The sequence below is a fragment of the Cygnus olor genome, chromosome 1 (genome assembly GCF_009769625.2).
Source record: "Cygnus olor isolate bCygOlo1 chromosome 1, bCygOlo1.pri.v2, whole genome shotgun sequence".
NCBI lineage: Eukaryota > Metazoa > Chordata > Aves > Anseriformes > Anatidae > Cygnus > Cygnus olor.
The window spans coordinates 152,948,234-152,963,234 of NC_049169.1; the positions used below are offsets into that span (position 1 = coordinate 152,948,234).

The 15,001-nt window shown below is 45.6% G+C and overlaps 1 protein-coding gene and 1 long non-coding RNA gene across 3 annotated transcripts in view; one reads left to right on the forward strand and one right to left on the reverse strand.

Moving 5' to 3' along the window:
* CLYBL (citramalyl-CoA lyase) overlaps positions 1–75 on the reverse strand; it is a 159,917-nt gene extending 159,842 nt beyond the window's left edge. Inside the window, exon 1 of one of the 2 annotated variants that reach the window (XM_040538070.1) lies at positions 4–75. In XM_040538070.1, coding sequence (XP_040394004.1) covers positions 4–62 — 59 coding nt within the window. In that variant the 5' untranslated portion in view covers positions 63–75. The remainder of the gene's footprint in view (positions 1–3) is intronic. The other variant, XM_040538080.1, reaches the window with a different exon arrangement.
* Positions 76–3,578: 3,503 nt separating this feature from the next.
* On the forward strand, positions 3,579–5,300 carry LOC121063391. The gene is made up of 3 exons (XR_005815964.1): positions 3,579–3,667; positions 3,868–4,025; positions 4,541–5,300. It is a non-coding gene; the product is annotated as an uncharacterized LOC121063391 (long non-coding RNA).
* The last annotated feature ends 9,701 nt before the right edge of the window (positions 5,301–15,001 follow it).

Below are 15,001 nucleotides of genomic sequence, written 5' to 3' on the forward strand. Positions count from 1 at the left end.
CACAGCCGCCGCCGCACCGCCCGCCTCGCCGCCGCCGCCGCAACCGCCGCAACCGCCGCCATCGCCGCCTCGCCCCGCCCCGCCGCCGCCCATTGGCCGCCGAGCGCCGCCGCGGCGCGGTGATTGGTCGGGAGGAGCGGGAGGAGGCGGGAGGGGGCGCGGCCAGCGCCACGTGGGCGGCGGGGGGACGCCCCCCACGTGCCGGGGACGGAGGGGAGGGGCGGGGCGGGGCGGGGCGGGGGGCGGGCGTCATGGTGGGGGCGGGGCGCGCCGCGTGGCCGTTACTGGCCGTTAGCGGCCGTTACTGGCCGTTGGGAGGGAGGCTCCGGCTGCTCCCGCCCTTCAACGAGCGGGGCAATGCCTGGGAGCAGGAGGGGGCTGAGCAGGGGCCGAGCTTCGCTGGCCCAGTCAGTCAGTCAGTCAGTCACACAGTCACCCAATCAGTCAGCCCGTTGCCCAGTCCGTCACCCAGTCTGTCGCACAGTCACCCAGTCAGTCAGTCGGTCACCCAGTCAGTCACTCAGTCAGTTACCCAGTCATGAAGTCACCCAGTCAGTCACCCAGTCAGTCACCCGGTCACCCAGTCGGTCACCTAGTCAGTCACCCAGTCAGTCAGTCAGTCAGTCACCCAGTTTCCCAATCAGTCACCTGGTCACCCAGTCTGTCACTCAGTCAGTCAGTCAGTCAGTCACCCAGTCACTCAGTCAGTTGCCCAGTCAGTCAGTCAGTCAGTCACCCAGTCACCCAGTCAGTCACCCAGTCACCAGTCACCCAGTCTGTCACCCAGCTCATAGAATCATAGAATCATAAGAATATCCCGAGTTGGAAGGGACCTGCAAGGATCATCAAGTCCAACTCCTGGGTCCCCCAAAGGACCACCCAGAAAATCAGACCATGTGTCTGAGAGCATTGTCCAAATGCTTCTTGAACTCATGGAGCAGCCTTTTTATTTTCCAGCATCATTCAGTTTCACCATACAGCTTGGTTCTTTCCCTGACACCCAAATTGCTTTTGTTTTTTTTTTTTTTCATCTGTGCAGAGATTTTCTCATCTGGCTTAACATCAGCTTGCTGGGGAAGCAATGCCAGCAAGTGTGAATTTCCCCTCCTAGCCAAATGCAATGTGCTGTTTTCAAGAGCTGTGCTGAAGCATGAAAGCGACCTGCGCTCAACTTCCATCCCCTCTGTCACCTCCTGTGCTAGTCAGGGGTGATACCACTCGGATCCGACACAAGGTGACAACAGCAAAACATTTCCTGATGCCACCAGTTGCACGACAGCTTTAACCCTTTTCGGCATCAGGTCAGTGGAGGCCCAGCAAGGTGTGAGTGGCAGAGGCTCTTCCTTCTCCATCCATAGCTAACGCCTCCCTCACTGCTCCCTCTCCTCCAGCCGATCTCACCTCCCTGGGGAAGCTTTCCTCTCGATGGGAGATATGGCACGAGGTGCTGGAGGAGAGCCTGTCTTACCGCCATGGAGATGGGCAGGGGATGCCCTTCCTTTCTCTCCTCTTTTCCCTTTCCAGCTCTAGGCCTCCCAGGTGTACAAGCCAGCAGCTTTCATCAGAAGTCCCAGCACCCTCCTTCCAGCACCAGCATGTGGGTTTTGCATAAACCAGTGTCAGAAGGCCTGGAGAAGCCTGGCCTGCTCATTTCCAATTGACGTGCCCCTCAGACTTGTGAATGGTCACAGAAACAGTTAAATCTCATTACCTCCTTTTTCATTCAGTATTCTGCGAACAGTACTATTCACCTGTCTTGCCCTTTAGAAGTTGGAAGCCTCTTAAAGATGCTCTTTTCCATGAATTGGATTAGGCAATGGGTTGCAATGTTGTCCAAGGTGCTCAGAAGGTATTTGTGAGCCTACCCCCACCGACATCCTCCAGAGTTAGGCATCCAAGTTCTTATGGGGATGTGGGCCCGACAGAAGTAGTACTTCTGGGGGCAAGTTTGGGAAAGACCCTGGGGCTGTAAGTACATGAAGAATACATGAAATAAAGTGTCCCTGAGTGCAGCTGAGGCTGGCAGTCGGTATTAGGGTACTTCTGCCAGTGCCAGTGGTTTTGTATCTATCTCCTTCCCAAACCTCTTCTGCACAAGTGTTTCAGCTGAACGTGTGGTAACTACACAGAGAAATTAACCAGAGAGGGCAATCCTGCAGCTTCTCCAAGAGAAAACAGTTATGCATATAGGACGGCTCATAGAATGCACTGCTGAAAGGCCTTTAGCATTTTTCATCAAAAATCCAAAATATAGCATTGTGTGAGCCCCTATGAAAAAAAAAATAATAAATAAAAATAAAAATAAAATAAAACCAACACTGTCCCAGCCAAAACCATGACACTGTATTTCCAACACCTTTTTGTAATGGTGGTCCTAGTATCTTCTGAGATGTTGAAAGCATGAAGTAGCTATGAAAGAGCAAAACAGAAATGTTCCAGAAGGAGAGATGGTTGTCATTATTCTACACCCATTTTCTAATTTATTAGTGATAAAGTAATGGTATGATTAGTGGCTGAAGCAGGTATTTTTGCACAAAAAAAAGGGAAAAAGAAGCATTGTAGAACAGAAGCACCGTAGAACTATTAATGAGCCCCACTGATAAAAATAAATAATCTTTTATTGGACCCTGTGTGGAGTCCAAGTAGAAAAAAGACCCGTGCTGCTGCCTGAAGCTATTGCACGTCAGTGTCCTCTTGACACTCATTTACTCTGATTTTCAGGAGGGAAAAGACAATCGTAACCATCGAGGAATGGTGTGCCTTCTTCTTGGTGTTGTGAACACAAAGGGTCGTCCTCTCCTCCTCAGCTCATTGTGGACAAGTGGGAAACGAATACCTGTCAGTGCCGATCTCGCAGAGGTGCCCGTGCCTCGCTCCGACAGGAGGACGTTTTGGTGGCCGGCACGGTCAGGGCATCTCTGCAGTGAGAACACGGCTGCGGCCCTAGCCTGGAGTGTTGGTGGGAGTGCTGGCCCTTGTCCCGCCTGGCGGGGCCTCACTGGCTTTTCTGGAGGAATTATGGGGTTGGCTTGGCCTGGGCAGCTTCTTCTGCCCAGGTGGTAACAGGAGGTGATAGCAGAAAAGGTGATAACAATATCGTGGCTATGCAAGGGCAAGGGAAGGGAGAGAAAGGATATTGAGCCAGGCCCCCCAGAACTTTACTGATGTAAGAAGAGAAAGAAGCCAACAAACGCCAACTAGTTTTCATGGGTGAAAATTGAATTTTCCCAGGTCTCTTCTTTGCGCCGTTACGTTGACAGAGTTGCAGCGTGTGCCACATCCCTGCAGCGCCCAGTGTCTCCACTTTATCCAGGTTTATCCACCATAAAACCACATACAGCATGTCATCCAGAGCCATTTAACATGATGGAAAGTGGATTTGGGTGGAAACGGATTGAAGAGCCCTGGCATGCAGAAAGGGATCATTTTGTCCAAAAAAAAAAACAACAAAAAAAACCCACCACAACAAAACAACCCTTTCCCTGCTGTCTGGCAGGGCCCCAAACACCCCAGCTTCCCTTCCTCAGCAGCCCCAAAGCACACCTCAGGCAGACGCTTTCTCCGCTTGGGAGAGAGCCCCAGCTGCTGCCAGCCTGCGGACCCAGGGGAAGTCCACAGCCTCGTGCCTGTGGATCCTCCCCAGCTCACAGGAAACCCCTAAGAAAAGGTAAATACTCCCTGCTCTTATCCCTTCCCTTCCCCACCTCTCCTTGAACACCCCCAGAGACGGTGACTCCACCGCCTCCCTGGGCAGCCCGTCCCAATGCCTGGCTGCTCTTTCTGAGAAGAAATCGCAGTAGCACCGCGTGCACAGCCACGAAGGCTGCTCCCTGCCTGCGTGGCTGGCTGGGACCTGTCCCCTCTCAGGGCCACAGCACCCACAGAGCGACGCCACCCACCGGCTCCAAAATGTGTACGGGCACCGGCAGCTGGGGAACCTCTCGCCACAGGGCACGTCTGTATTCACCACCGTTTTGAAGGGCTGTGGGATGAAGAAGCTCTTGGAGACGCAAGGGATGGAATCGGTGCGTGACACCACCAACAGGGGGGAGAGGAAAGTTAAAAAAGGGAGAAACATCTGGAAAGAACGAAGGGCCAGTAGTTGAGTTGAAGCTACAGGGAGTAGAGGCTACTAGAGCAGGCCCAGCGATAAATCAAAGAAAATGCTAGAGGAAAGGTATCGAGTGTGGGAGGGCTACCTTCAAACATCAAGAGGATATCACACCGAATGTGCGTTGCCATCCGGTTCAGATAATGCTGTGTACTGCGCAACTTTGGGGGAAGATTACCGAAATGTGTCTGCCTGGAACCACTGGAATTCAGAAAAGTCAAATGTTTTCATGCTGGGAAGTGGCGCACACCCTGTGCTCTGTGCGCTCTCTGGGAGAAACTGGTGGGAGGGAAGGGGAAACAAGTGGAAAACAGCTCATAAGAGAGTTTGCGTGGGGGCGGGGGGGGGTGTGTGTGCTTGCCTTTCAAGAAGTGACGTGGTTTCAGTGCCCATTTCCTTTTTCATTCCTTGCACATCCCCATGCTCCAGGATGGGAGGAGGGAAGTGCGACGCACGTGCAGATGAGGGGGACAAGAAAGCAGACTCCCCTTTTTAACGTCGTTATTTTGACGCATTTCAAAACTCAAAACATTCTGTGTACCTCGCAGCAGATTAGATGTAAACGCTTGTTGGTATTTATATGCCCTACAGTTTTATTTCATTTAATAGCGTTTTCACCTTGAAGGAGGTTCATTAAACTTGATTTGCTGCAGTTTGCAACCCAGTAGATAATCTGCAGGCTGTTGACACCGTAATACTGTGATGGTGTGTATGCCATTAAAAATGGCCCAGAAGTGTCCGTCTATAGATCCTCAACGCAATACATTGTGTCAGTGTACAGTATAGATCCTTTAATCCATAGACTATTATTAAAATAGTGGATTAAGGAGTTGTTTGGGATCAGACCCTGCTGTATATGTAACAAAACAGTTTAGCTGAGATTAGTATTTATTACTGGACAGAAAAATTGATTGAAGGATTCGTAGACGCTGATAATATCACAGCCTGGGAGACATTAATGTATTTGATTATTGTTTTTTTTTGCCATACGAGTCCTTGTTAAGGCCTGAGAATAAAATAGTAACTTTTAGTGAAAATGTAAAAAACTAAATAACTGGAGTAAATCTATTATGTATTAAAATAGTTTTACTTCATGCTAATATAAAATACGGTGTTTAGATGCTTTAAAACACAGCGTATGAGAATGTGCATGGAAAGGACATTCAGACTTGTGAAATACTAACTTAAATATTTTTAGAGGTCACAAGATGTTATATGAATCACCATCAACTTAATCTAACCCGAAGCGAACTGGAAAACATGTATTTTTCCATGCAATTTTCTCCTGTCAGCAGTCTTTCTGAATTTGTCAGAAAGGGAAGTTTTATCCAGCCATGTGTAAAGTTTAACTGACTACGACGGTCGCAGTTTTACAGACCTACCTCTAATGCAACAGAAGGTTGTCAACAAGCCTTTTCAGTGACATCTCCACATTAGGATGGCAAGCAGATGATTTGAGGATTACCAGGCTGCTGGACAGGTCAGCTGGGATCTTAAAAATCTCTTCTATAAAGGACCAAATCTGCAGCCAGAAGCTGTTTACTGGGTGGAAGGGGGAGGGAAATGGGGTGGGTTTAAAAGGCAGAGCCCCTTGGTTTTGTTTACGTGTCTGCCACGGATCATTGTCTTTAAAGCTCCCTCTGTATAATGGAGAGCTGAACTCTGGTTGACACTTGTTCCAAGTGAACCACTAGGAAAAGTAAAATTTCAGCATTGAAGTGTTGAGATGAAAAAAATGTCTCTAAAACATACGGTATTCACTGGCTGGTACATAGAACAGCACATCTTTTCCTGAGGCGGAAAGCATTAGCACCCAATTTCAGTTATACTGAATATCAGATTTAAAAAATTGTTTCTAATTCCAGTTTTAGGATTTTTTTTGAACATCCCATTGTTGATGGCTCAGGTCCCTATTGTACATAACAGCATAGTTTGGGTATTTCTGAAGGGACGTGCAGACACTTCCACATCAAGCAAATAAGACTCTGTCTGCCATTGTGCCTGTGCTGGAGATTTCTCTTCCACGGACGTCTCAGCAGGTCATATCTGGTTTTGGGTCCACTTTCTGCATCTTTGCAGCCCCTGGACATATGAGGAGATGGTTTGTAAGAAGCTTATGAAACCCCACGCAGAAGGGCACATTGAATGGAGCTGGCACAAGGTATCCACAAAGGCATCACTTTGGGAGCAAGCACGAGTTGCATGTAAGGAAGACGCAACGATGGTTGTGCCCAGAGGGGAACTGGAAACCTTCGTGTTCCAGAAAGTGGCACCCGAAGCCACGTGGATGAAATGACAGACCTTCGGCAGCCTTTCAGCACAGCTCTGAGAGAGCTGCTGCAGTTGTGTTCAAAGAACCAGGGGTAAAAATACCTAGAAAAAAGCTGGTGTGCTTTGATGAACCAACTTCCCCACGCTACTCTCTGTGGGGCAATGTTCAAGGAGCATCCAATGTTTATCTAATCCGAATCTGAAAGGTCTGTACAATGCAGCTGTTACTTCTCATTAATTTTATTAAAGTCCTTTATAATTTAGCCCTGTGGTACTAGCAGTTTGGATTAGCTTACTGCTAGTTTCAGAAGTTATACTCCACTTTGTCATCATAAACGAAAGAAACACTTAAAGAAGGCTTAGAGAAGTTCAATCTAGCCTACCCACAATTCTCACAGACTTTCCATAATTTTTCACAATTCTGAGTCCTAACGTAAAAGGCTGCAGTATTTCATGCTTTCAATGCCAAAGGGAAAAACAAACAAATCAACCAAAAAAAAAAAAACCACACCCAACCCCAAAACCAGGAAATAGAGCCTTGCCTGATTTTTACTAAGATTTTCTCAGCCAGTAAGTTTGCCAGAATCAAGAGGTAGGAATAATCATTGTAAGTACAGTTGATATCCTGAATATAATCTCTGAAACATCATTTAGATGCTGTTGACTTCCGTCATGCCAGAAAGCAGCATATTTCAAAATAGAACAGTTTTTCAGAGGCCACTGAATATCGAAAGGCTAACATCTCACTTTAATGAGGTCATTTTCTCATTTTTATAAAGAAAAGAAAAGGATTTGGCAAGTGTGATACAGTTTTGATGTGAAGGGAATCTGTTCACTACAATTCCGGCTATTTTGGGTTATCCAAGGATTGAAAAACGTCCTACCTTAGAGCCCAGCCGTGGAGTGACCAACAACATAAATGCAAGTAGCGGAATGCTATCAGGTGCAGAAACGTGCCAGCTAGCCATCCTCCTATACCACAGGGCTTCTTTACAGTGAAAACAGACTTGTGCTTTAACTAAAGCAACGCAGAGACTCAGTTTCAGGTGGGTTCACGCCTATAAATGACCTACTGCTAGTCGAGAACCTGCTGAACTGCCGAGTGACTTGAGAAAAAAGATCACGCAATTGACCCCACAGCTTGCCAGTGAAATTCAGCTGGTTTAAGCACAAGATCCTGGCTAGCCCGGTACGTTTGAACCGCAGTGAGTTTGGGATGGCCTTACAAACATCTCAGTCTGCAGATCTACCAGGAAAATAACCTCTGAGATGCCGTCCTTGGCAGTGCTGCTCCACAGCCTGGGTGGTAACCTCCTCACAGCCAAAACGGGAAGAGGACCCAGATTTCACACTCCAGGTAAAGCACTGGTTTTACCAACATAACAAATGGTTAAACATGCTCAAAGGGAGAATATTTACCAATATACCAACTGGACTTTAAAAAAAAAAAAAAAAACTGGATCACTGATCCATGTTTCTGTCTGTGCTAATAATCCAGCTGAATATAAAGGCAACCCAGCTAACAACACTCATTACACTTGCAGATTAAGCCCACAGACCAGTTACGCTTGACAAAAATACTTCTGACAAGGAGGTGTAATTCATTGTTTAAAATCACTGAAATGTGTTTTATAACTGTTAGTCTCTGGCATTCATCCTAGTGGCAGCTATTGCTGCCTATCCAGCTGCTGCCGAAGCCAGAGAACCCACTGCAAACACAGAAGGGCTGAACGTAAGACACAAACATGTTTGTCAAATGTTTGATATAGTATATATCACTCAAAAGTTCCCTCTATACATCACATTAGCCTGAAGTCCTATTTTAGTTTCAGTCCTAATTTTAGTTTCACTTTCCTAATTTCAATCCATTCAAGCAACTCTGCCTCAAACGTTTTTTTTTTCCTTTGAAAACCCACTGCCATATGGAGGAAACATTAAAATTATTGGATCCAAAGTAAAAACAAAAGCAGCTTAGTGTTAGTGCAAGAGGCTTACATCGAGACAATTAAACCTATGTTAAACTGAAAGTAAAAATTACAAATAATTTTGCCAGCAGATAGATGTACACCATACATCACGTGGCAAGCCATTATCATCGATAGGGGCAGCAAGCATTCCTCAAAAAATAGGATAATCTAGAGACACACCCATCCAGGCTTCAAGAGGAACACCCAGCAGCAGCATTTTTGGGAAGAGGCTGCCGTCCAGCGTCACCAGGGGGGTGTGCACTGCTATGCAGCCAGCGTGGTTTTCTTTGACTACCACTTTGTGAAGGAGGTCATGCGGTGCTTTCAGCGTGGACAGGGCCCTGGATAATCCTTCAGCAGCACAGCTTTCCTTTTTTTTTTAAATATATTTTTAAAAATTTTAACACTGGTTTATATTTAGTGCTGCTGTGAGTGAAGGCTACTACAACAGTTACCCACATAAACCACGGCTGATGACACAAGAATTCTAGTTCAGCCCCTGAACTGAAAACGGTGTCTCTACCTGTGACACCTGGTAGGAGCACCAAGCCTGCTGTGAGGGAGTCCCCGAGTTTTAGTGCTGGTGGGGACGGTGAGAGCAGGAAAACAGCTGGCATCGCACCCAAGGGGGCACTGAAAGAGAGAAGGCCAAAGGGATCGTGAAAACCTGAGACGTTATCAGATCACAGGCTCACAGAAATGCAGAGCTTGGTGGGGCCAAGGGGATGATTTCCGGCTTCCCACTGTCTTCTAGGATCCGTAATTCGAGGAAGCAATCGCTGTGTAACAGCATGCCTGCGACTGGAGGTGCTGGAGGGTCAGCTCTGCGCTAGAAGGTGGCCTTACCCAAATTGGGTTACGGCAGCAGTTTTCCTTTTCTTCTTATGCTCTGCCCTGGTTTTGATCCCATTAACAAGAACAAACTTCTTTAGTATCAGCTTCTGCATTGTGACTTTTTGAAAACACCCAATTCCTTGATATTCTTAATATTTACCAAAAGCTTTCAATGAATTCTTTGCACCAAAATGATTTTAAATACAATTAAAGCTTTGTATTACCTTACACTTTCAATTTTTTCCCAATTTTTTTTTTCAATTCTTTTTCCTTCATTCCAGCCAGCTCAGACTTTCTGTTAGAGGTTGACTTCTGTAAATTAAGCTCTTCTGTAGACTTTCTAAGAGCACATTTATTTGTTCTTCCCCAACTATCTTTCAGTGCTACAAATTTCTGCAACCCACTGTATAGGACCTAGTCGTGTCACAGCCTTCTCTGTATTTACTCAGGCTGTGAGGTGCAAAGGTGATCAGGAGTTGAAGAGGGAATATTTTTATTTGCTATCACCTACTTGCAGCCTTAGAACTCTGATGTTTTTATTGCAATTTCCATTTTCTATTTCTCCCCTTTTCCTTCGGCAGTGTTTTCATGAAGGAGTCCAGGGCTACAATTTTCCCTCCCTAGCGATGGTCACACAGCGATGGCCGATGTCTGTCTGTAGGGGCTTCTACTGGATATTTGTCTGAATGTTGGGCACTGGGACTCATCTTACAGCATGCAGACGTATATTTCTGCATCAAATTACACAGTGGATGGCTTACACAGGAGGAGTGCTGGTTAAAAAACAAACAAGCAAAAAAACCCACTTAAGTAGCAGTGATGAAATTGCCCTGGAAATGGCTTCCTGTCCAACAAAACTCTGAGATTCAAGTTCTACCCTATTCTGTATGGGAATTGTCTTCAAAAACCTCAGTCTGCAAAGCTGTTTCAAAGACAGAAAGAGAGACCCATTAACCCCAAAATAACCCAGTGGTCAAGAAGTTCTCTGGGGATTTAGGCTCACGTTCCTAATCTCCCTAAATTTGTCTGTTCATCTTGCTCTCTTCAGAAATTCTGTTCTGGATGTAAGAAAACTCCTCCACCAAAAAAAATCCCTGCTTGAAACTGGTGGAAGTCTGACAGAAAAGCACTTGGTTTTGACAAAGCAGCATTGTCCTGGTAACATCAAGCAATTCTTTGTTTGGGCTTTGCCCCCTAGGTTTGGACATTGTCCCTCTTGAAGGGAAGGAAACCCCTTTCTTCCTCTCTGCAGTTTTTGTCCAGAGCTACTGCCATCACCCAGCCTCCTGGGATAAGCAGTAAATTTAAGGCCCCCTGCTGCTTCCCTTTGCCTCGCACTCCACCTGCCTCGGCACTGCACTGATCTGACATCATGCCGCAGGAGAGCACACTTGACTGTGTAATTTAGCCCCACTGCTGTCACTGCAGCCTAGGGACAGCAGGAAAAGGGTGACAGAAAGCATCCATTTCTTCTCTGCTGTCTCGCTAGCCTTGCTGCGGCGAGCAGAGACAAGCGGCTTCCAGGGGAGGAGTCTTTAGGACTCCTTGTGAGAACCTGCAGAAAAAAAACTTGAAAAAATGTAGAAAAGAGGTCTGACCTTTTGGGCACAACAGGCAGGAGCGGAGGGTGTCCCACCTCATAGCACGCCAGTGATGGGCGAGCTTCCCTCTCGCTCTTCTGCTTCGGCTACAGCTGGGGCAGGCAGAGGCTGGGCCGTGCAAGTGCCTTGGGAGGTCACCACGTTCGCTTCTTCCCTCCGGTCGTAGCTGAGCCAGGTTGCTCTGTGGTTGCAAGTACCTCAGTTCGATAGTTAATTTCGAACGAATCGAAAGATAGTCATTGAAAGATGGGAAAAATAGAGAAAATGTTTTCTCTAACAATTATTTTTCCAAAATTAAGAGAAAATTAAAACTAAATCATCCTGACCTGATCCTATATGATCAGAGAAAGTGGAAAAAAAGAAAGCAAGACAGAGTAAACCTTTTGCCAGCAGTAGCAAAACTGTACTCGTGCTGAACTGTTCAAAACTGATGACTTGACGCTATTGAAAGCATGAAGCCAGGAAACAGCAATCAGCCGGCCTCACAGCTGGTAAGCCTTTCGGGACACCTGTGCAAGGCCCCCTCTGAAGCATCCCCTTTTTAGCAGGCTTAGAAACAACTGCTTGAAGATATCAAAGGTATCCGGGTGAGGAGGCCTAATCCTCACAAAGAAAGGCTGTGTATCTGAAACACAATTCATTCTGAAGGATTCTTTCCAGAAATATGCCCACAGTAGGTACGTGAGACATCTTCACAGATAACTTATTTGAATGATTAAGATTATTGTTCTTTATCCTTGATCATCCAGAAACTTGGAATTAGCATGCATAATTAAATATATCGCAGCAAGGATAAGCCCTCCCCGCCCCTCCAATAGGGTGCTGGGGAAAAAATCTTCCTATCATCCCCTTAACTCTGCTCCTACGCACGGAGAGTTTATACGTGCGGTGGCCAGCAGGTGATGCTAAAATACCTCCGAGGGAAGGGAGTTTAAGCTGCGTTTTCATGGGAAGCGCAGGAATCCCGTGAGGCTGCAGGACTGTGCTGTCATCCAAACACGACAGGCTGCATTTGTAATCTTCTGGCACGTTTGATTTACAAGCAGTTAACTACTCCCATCTCACCAACAGCGAGCTCCAGATGTTTCAGATAAAAGGAAAGAAAACCCGTGGTGGCAGCTATACGATAATCAACCGATAAATTAAGTTTTCCTGTAGACCCTGCAGATTTATGCTCTAAGTGCCTGAAAACTGAAGTGTCGTGCACCCGTGTACACACACGTACCCGAAGACAATGTACAAGGTAATTGGAGAAGTATTTCAGGAGTCAGCTTTATGTAGCTATGTAAATGAGCAGATTGCTGTTAACCATCCGGTATAAGGAGAAACAGCCAGACACTGAGAATAAAGGTGAAATTGGAGGTGAATTTTAGGAAACTACCGGGGTGAAGACTAGAACGCTTCTGCGCAAGTAATCTATCCTGTGGGAAAATACTTAGTTGTGATGTGCTCCAAGAACAAGGGTTGGAAATAAAAACAAAAGCTGCTTTTGGAGGAGCAGTAACTGAAAGGAGGAAAAGGATGTAAAAGCAGAGATGAAATTGCTCAACTTGAGAATACGCATCATTCTCTAACGATGACTAATAATTAACCCAAGGGGACAAGCAGAGATTTCAGAAAGTACTAACTTGGATGAACAGATCACTTGAGAAACATTAAGAAAAAGTTATGAAGAGGATAGAGCTGCCCCCAGGAATGAAGCTGTTGCCCGAACTGGTAAGGCACAGAAAGAGGATGGGGTACAACTCCATGAAGTCATGGTTGCATGCATCCCACAGCAGCTACGCTTACCAAAGTTCTAGCTCAGACGATGTGACAGTTGAGGTAACTGCGGCTGCAAAAATAAATCCAACACCACTGTAATATTCAATTACAAATTAGAAAAAGAGCTCAGGACAATGTTTATAACAGAGAATTTCTACCAGCTTGTAGAATTTACCATACTTTTACTGTAGGATTACACACAACTTACTCCTTACCTGTAAAAGTCAAGATCTCTATCAGCTAACAACAATTTAATGAGCAACAACAATTCACTGAGCAACCCATTTTTATTTATTGTGCACTTTTGGTGTAGCCAGGATTGGTTACAGCAACCCCACAAAGCTCTGCAGAAATACTTGGCCACAATTTCAAACTCTACTGACCAAAGCCACATCCTCTAAATCCCCACCACTCCTTTTCAAAGTCCTCCCATCCTCACTCCTCCCCGGCCTTACCTGAAGTACAGATGTTGTCCAGCACATTTTTCTTAATTTAGGGGTTGCCATTTTTGCCCTTTAATGTTAGTAAAATGGTGTTTCTCAACCACATTTGCTTTGTATCACATCAGTTCTGACAGAGAGAACTCGATTTGTCTCCTGTCCCTTCTAACATGTTATTCAGATGATCAGAATTCTGAGCCTCAGACACCTGCCTGAATTTCATCCTGTTCTGCCTTCTCCTCGCTTCTCTCTGACACTCACTTTTCCTGAAGGAAATGTGGGAACCACCTATGACAGGACTAAAGTACCCACTTAAAGCATTCTTCAAGCAAACAGAGAAACTCCAGGGCCTCCCTTCTACCTCAATATCCAACAACCAGACAGCTCATCTGCCTCTAATCCCACATAGGCTAGGCTTTCTCCTCCATCCACAAATATTAACGGACATCTGTGCGAAACCATCGCTCTTCCCAAGTCCCAAAGGGACAGTAAGTGGCATCACAGAAACATGGAAATACACCTACAGCTCCCACGATGCTGCCTACATGCCTCCTCTCCGTGCTAGTCGCTACATCCGCGTCACATGTTCTGGGCAGCTGCGCTTTCAAACACAAAAACACAGTGCTATTTGCAAGAGCCAGTTAGGGTAATCACTGCTCTTTGCTTTCATGCGAGACAGCGGGATGAAACACGGGGAAGCCTGGTTCACAGCTACGCTGGGCAAAGCTGCAAAATGGTACAAAGGAAGAAGAAAACAGGAGACAGCAGTAGTGGCCACAGCCTTTCCCCCTCACTGTCTTTTACCTGAACACGGTACAAAGCCTGCTAGCACGTTGCCCATGACTAGCTCACACTCAACCAGTAGTTGTGATTAGCCCATTTCAAAACCAGACTTGGACGATTACTTTACGACTGAATTTGGCAATGATGACCAGTTTGTTCAAACTTTTGAATAATTTACCAACCACCAAAAAATGGACACTGATCTGAAGCATTATTCTTTGTCTAAATTTGCTCTGTCTTCATGCAGCTCAGCACTTTGCTCCTACCTCCTCATCTAAGAAAACGTGAATGAATAAGAAGATATCTGTGCTATGAATGCATTTTCAGAAAGTGTTGGATAATATAGAAATGTTTTGGAAGAGGCTGGTATTTTTCAATATTTAGACAAGCCCAGGCCTCCCAAGAGACATAAGGTACAGATATAGTACACAGCAGAATATATTGTTGCCCTAACATGCACCAGAAGCCTAAATACTACAAGAACTTCTAACAATCTGAGGCATAGATGGATTCCAAGGGAGGTGACAACTTTAGAAAAGCCCTTCTGTTAAATCTTTCTGGACCTTCTCAACTACTGCACACTGAAACTCAACCATTCCAAATTCCACACCAGCTACAATTATGAAAATGCAGGGCTGCTTGGAAAAACTTGTTTGCAGTAGGTTTACATTCCAGAAGATAATGAAACACCACAGTCCACTTAAAGGTAGAAGTTAGATACTTAAGAATTAAGAATCTGCCATGATTTGTCAACTAGTTTTGAGGGAAACAAAGGGAAATACACCAGTTTCAAACCCATATACGTACCAGAACAGATACATCTTACTTCTAGCAATCTGACTCTTAAACAGCAGTTGGAAGTCTCAAAAACCTGTTTTCTTAACACCACACTGAAATTCTTGAGCACCTATTGCATTTATATTTCAATAGCAGACAACTGATTCACGTTTCTCAAACGAAACGTTAGCATTTGTGCAACTACTGATGATTTTGAGCAATGGATATCCACACAGTAGGTAATCACAAAAACAAGGATACTAAGGATATTCGATTATATACTTTCTAAAATTTTAAATCAAGCCACACCACAGCTCACTGCATTAAAGAACAACCACTTAACCCATTCTTGTTTTGAATATAAAACATGGAAGATTTATCTGAAATCAGCATTTCACAATGAGTGTATGTAGGGATGGAGGGGCATGAAAACAATTCTGAATTCTGTCCACA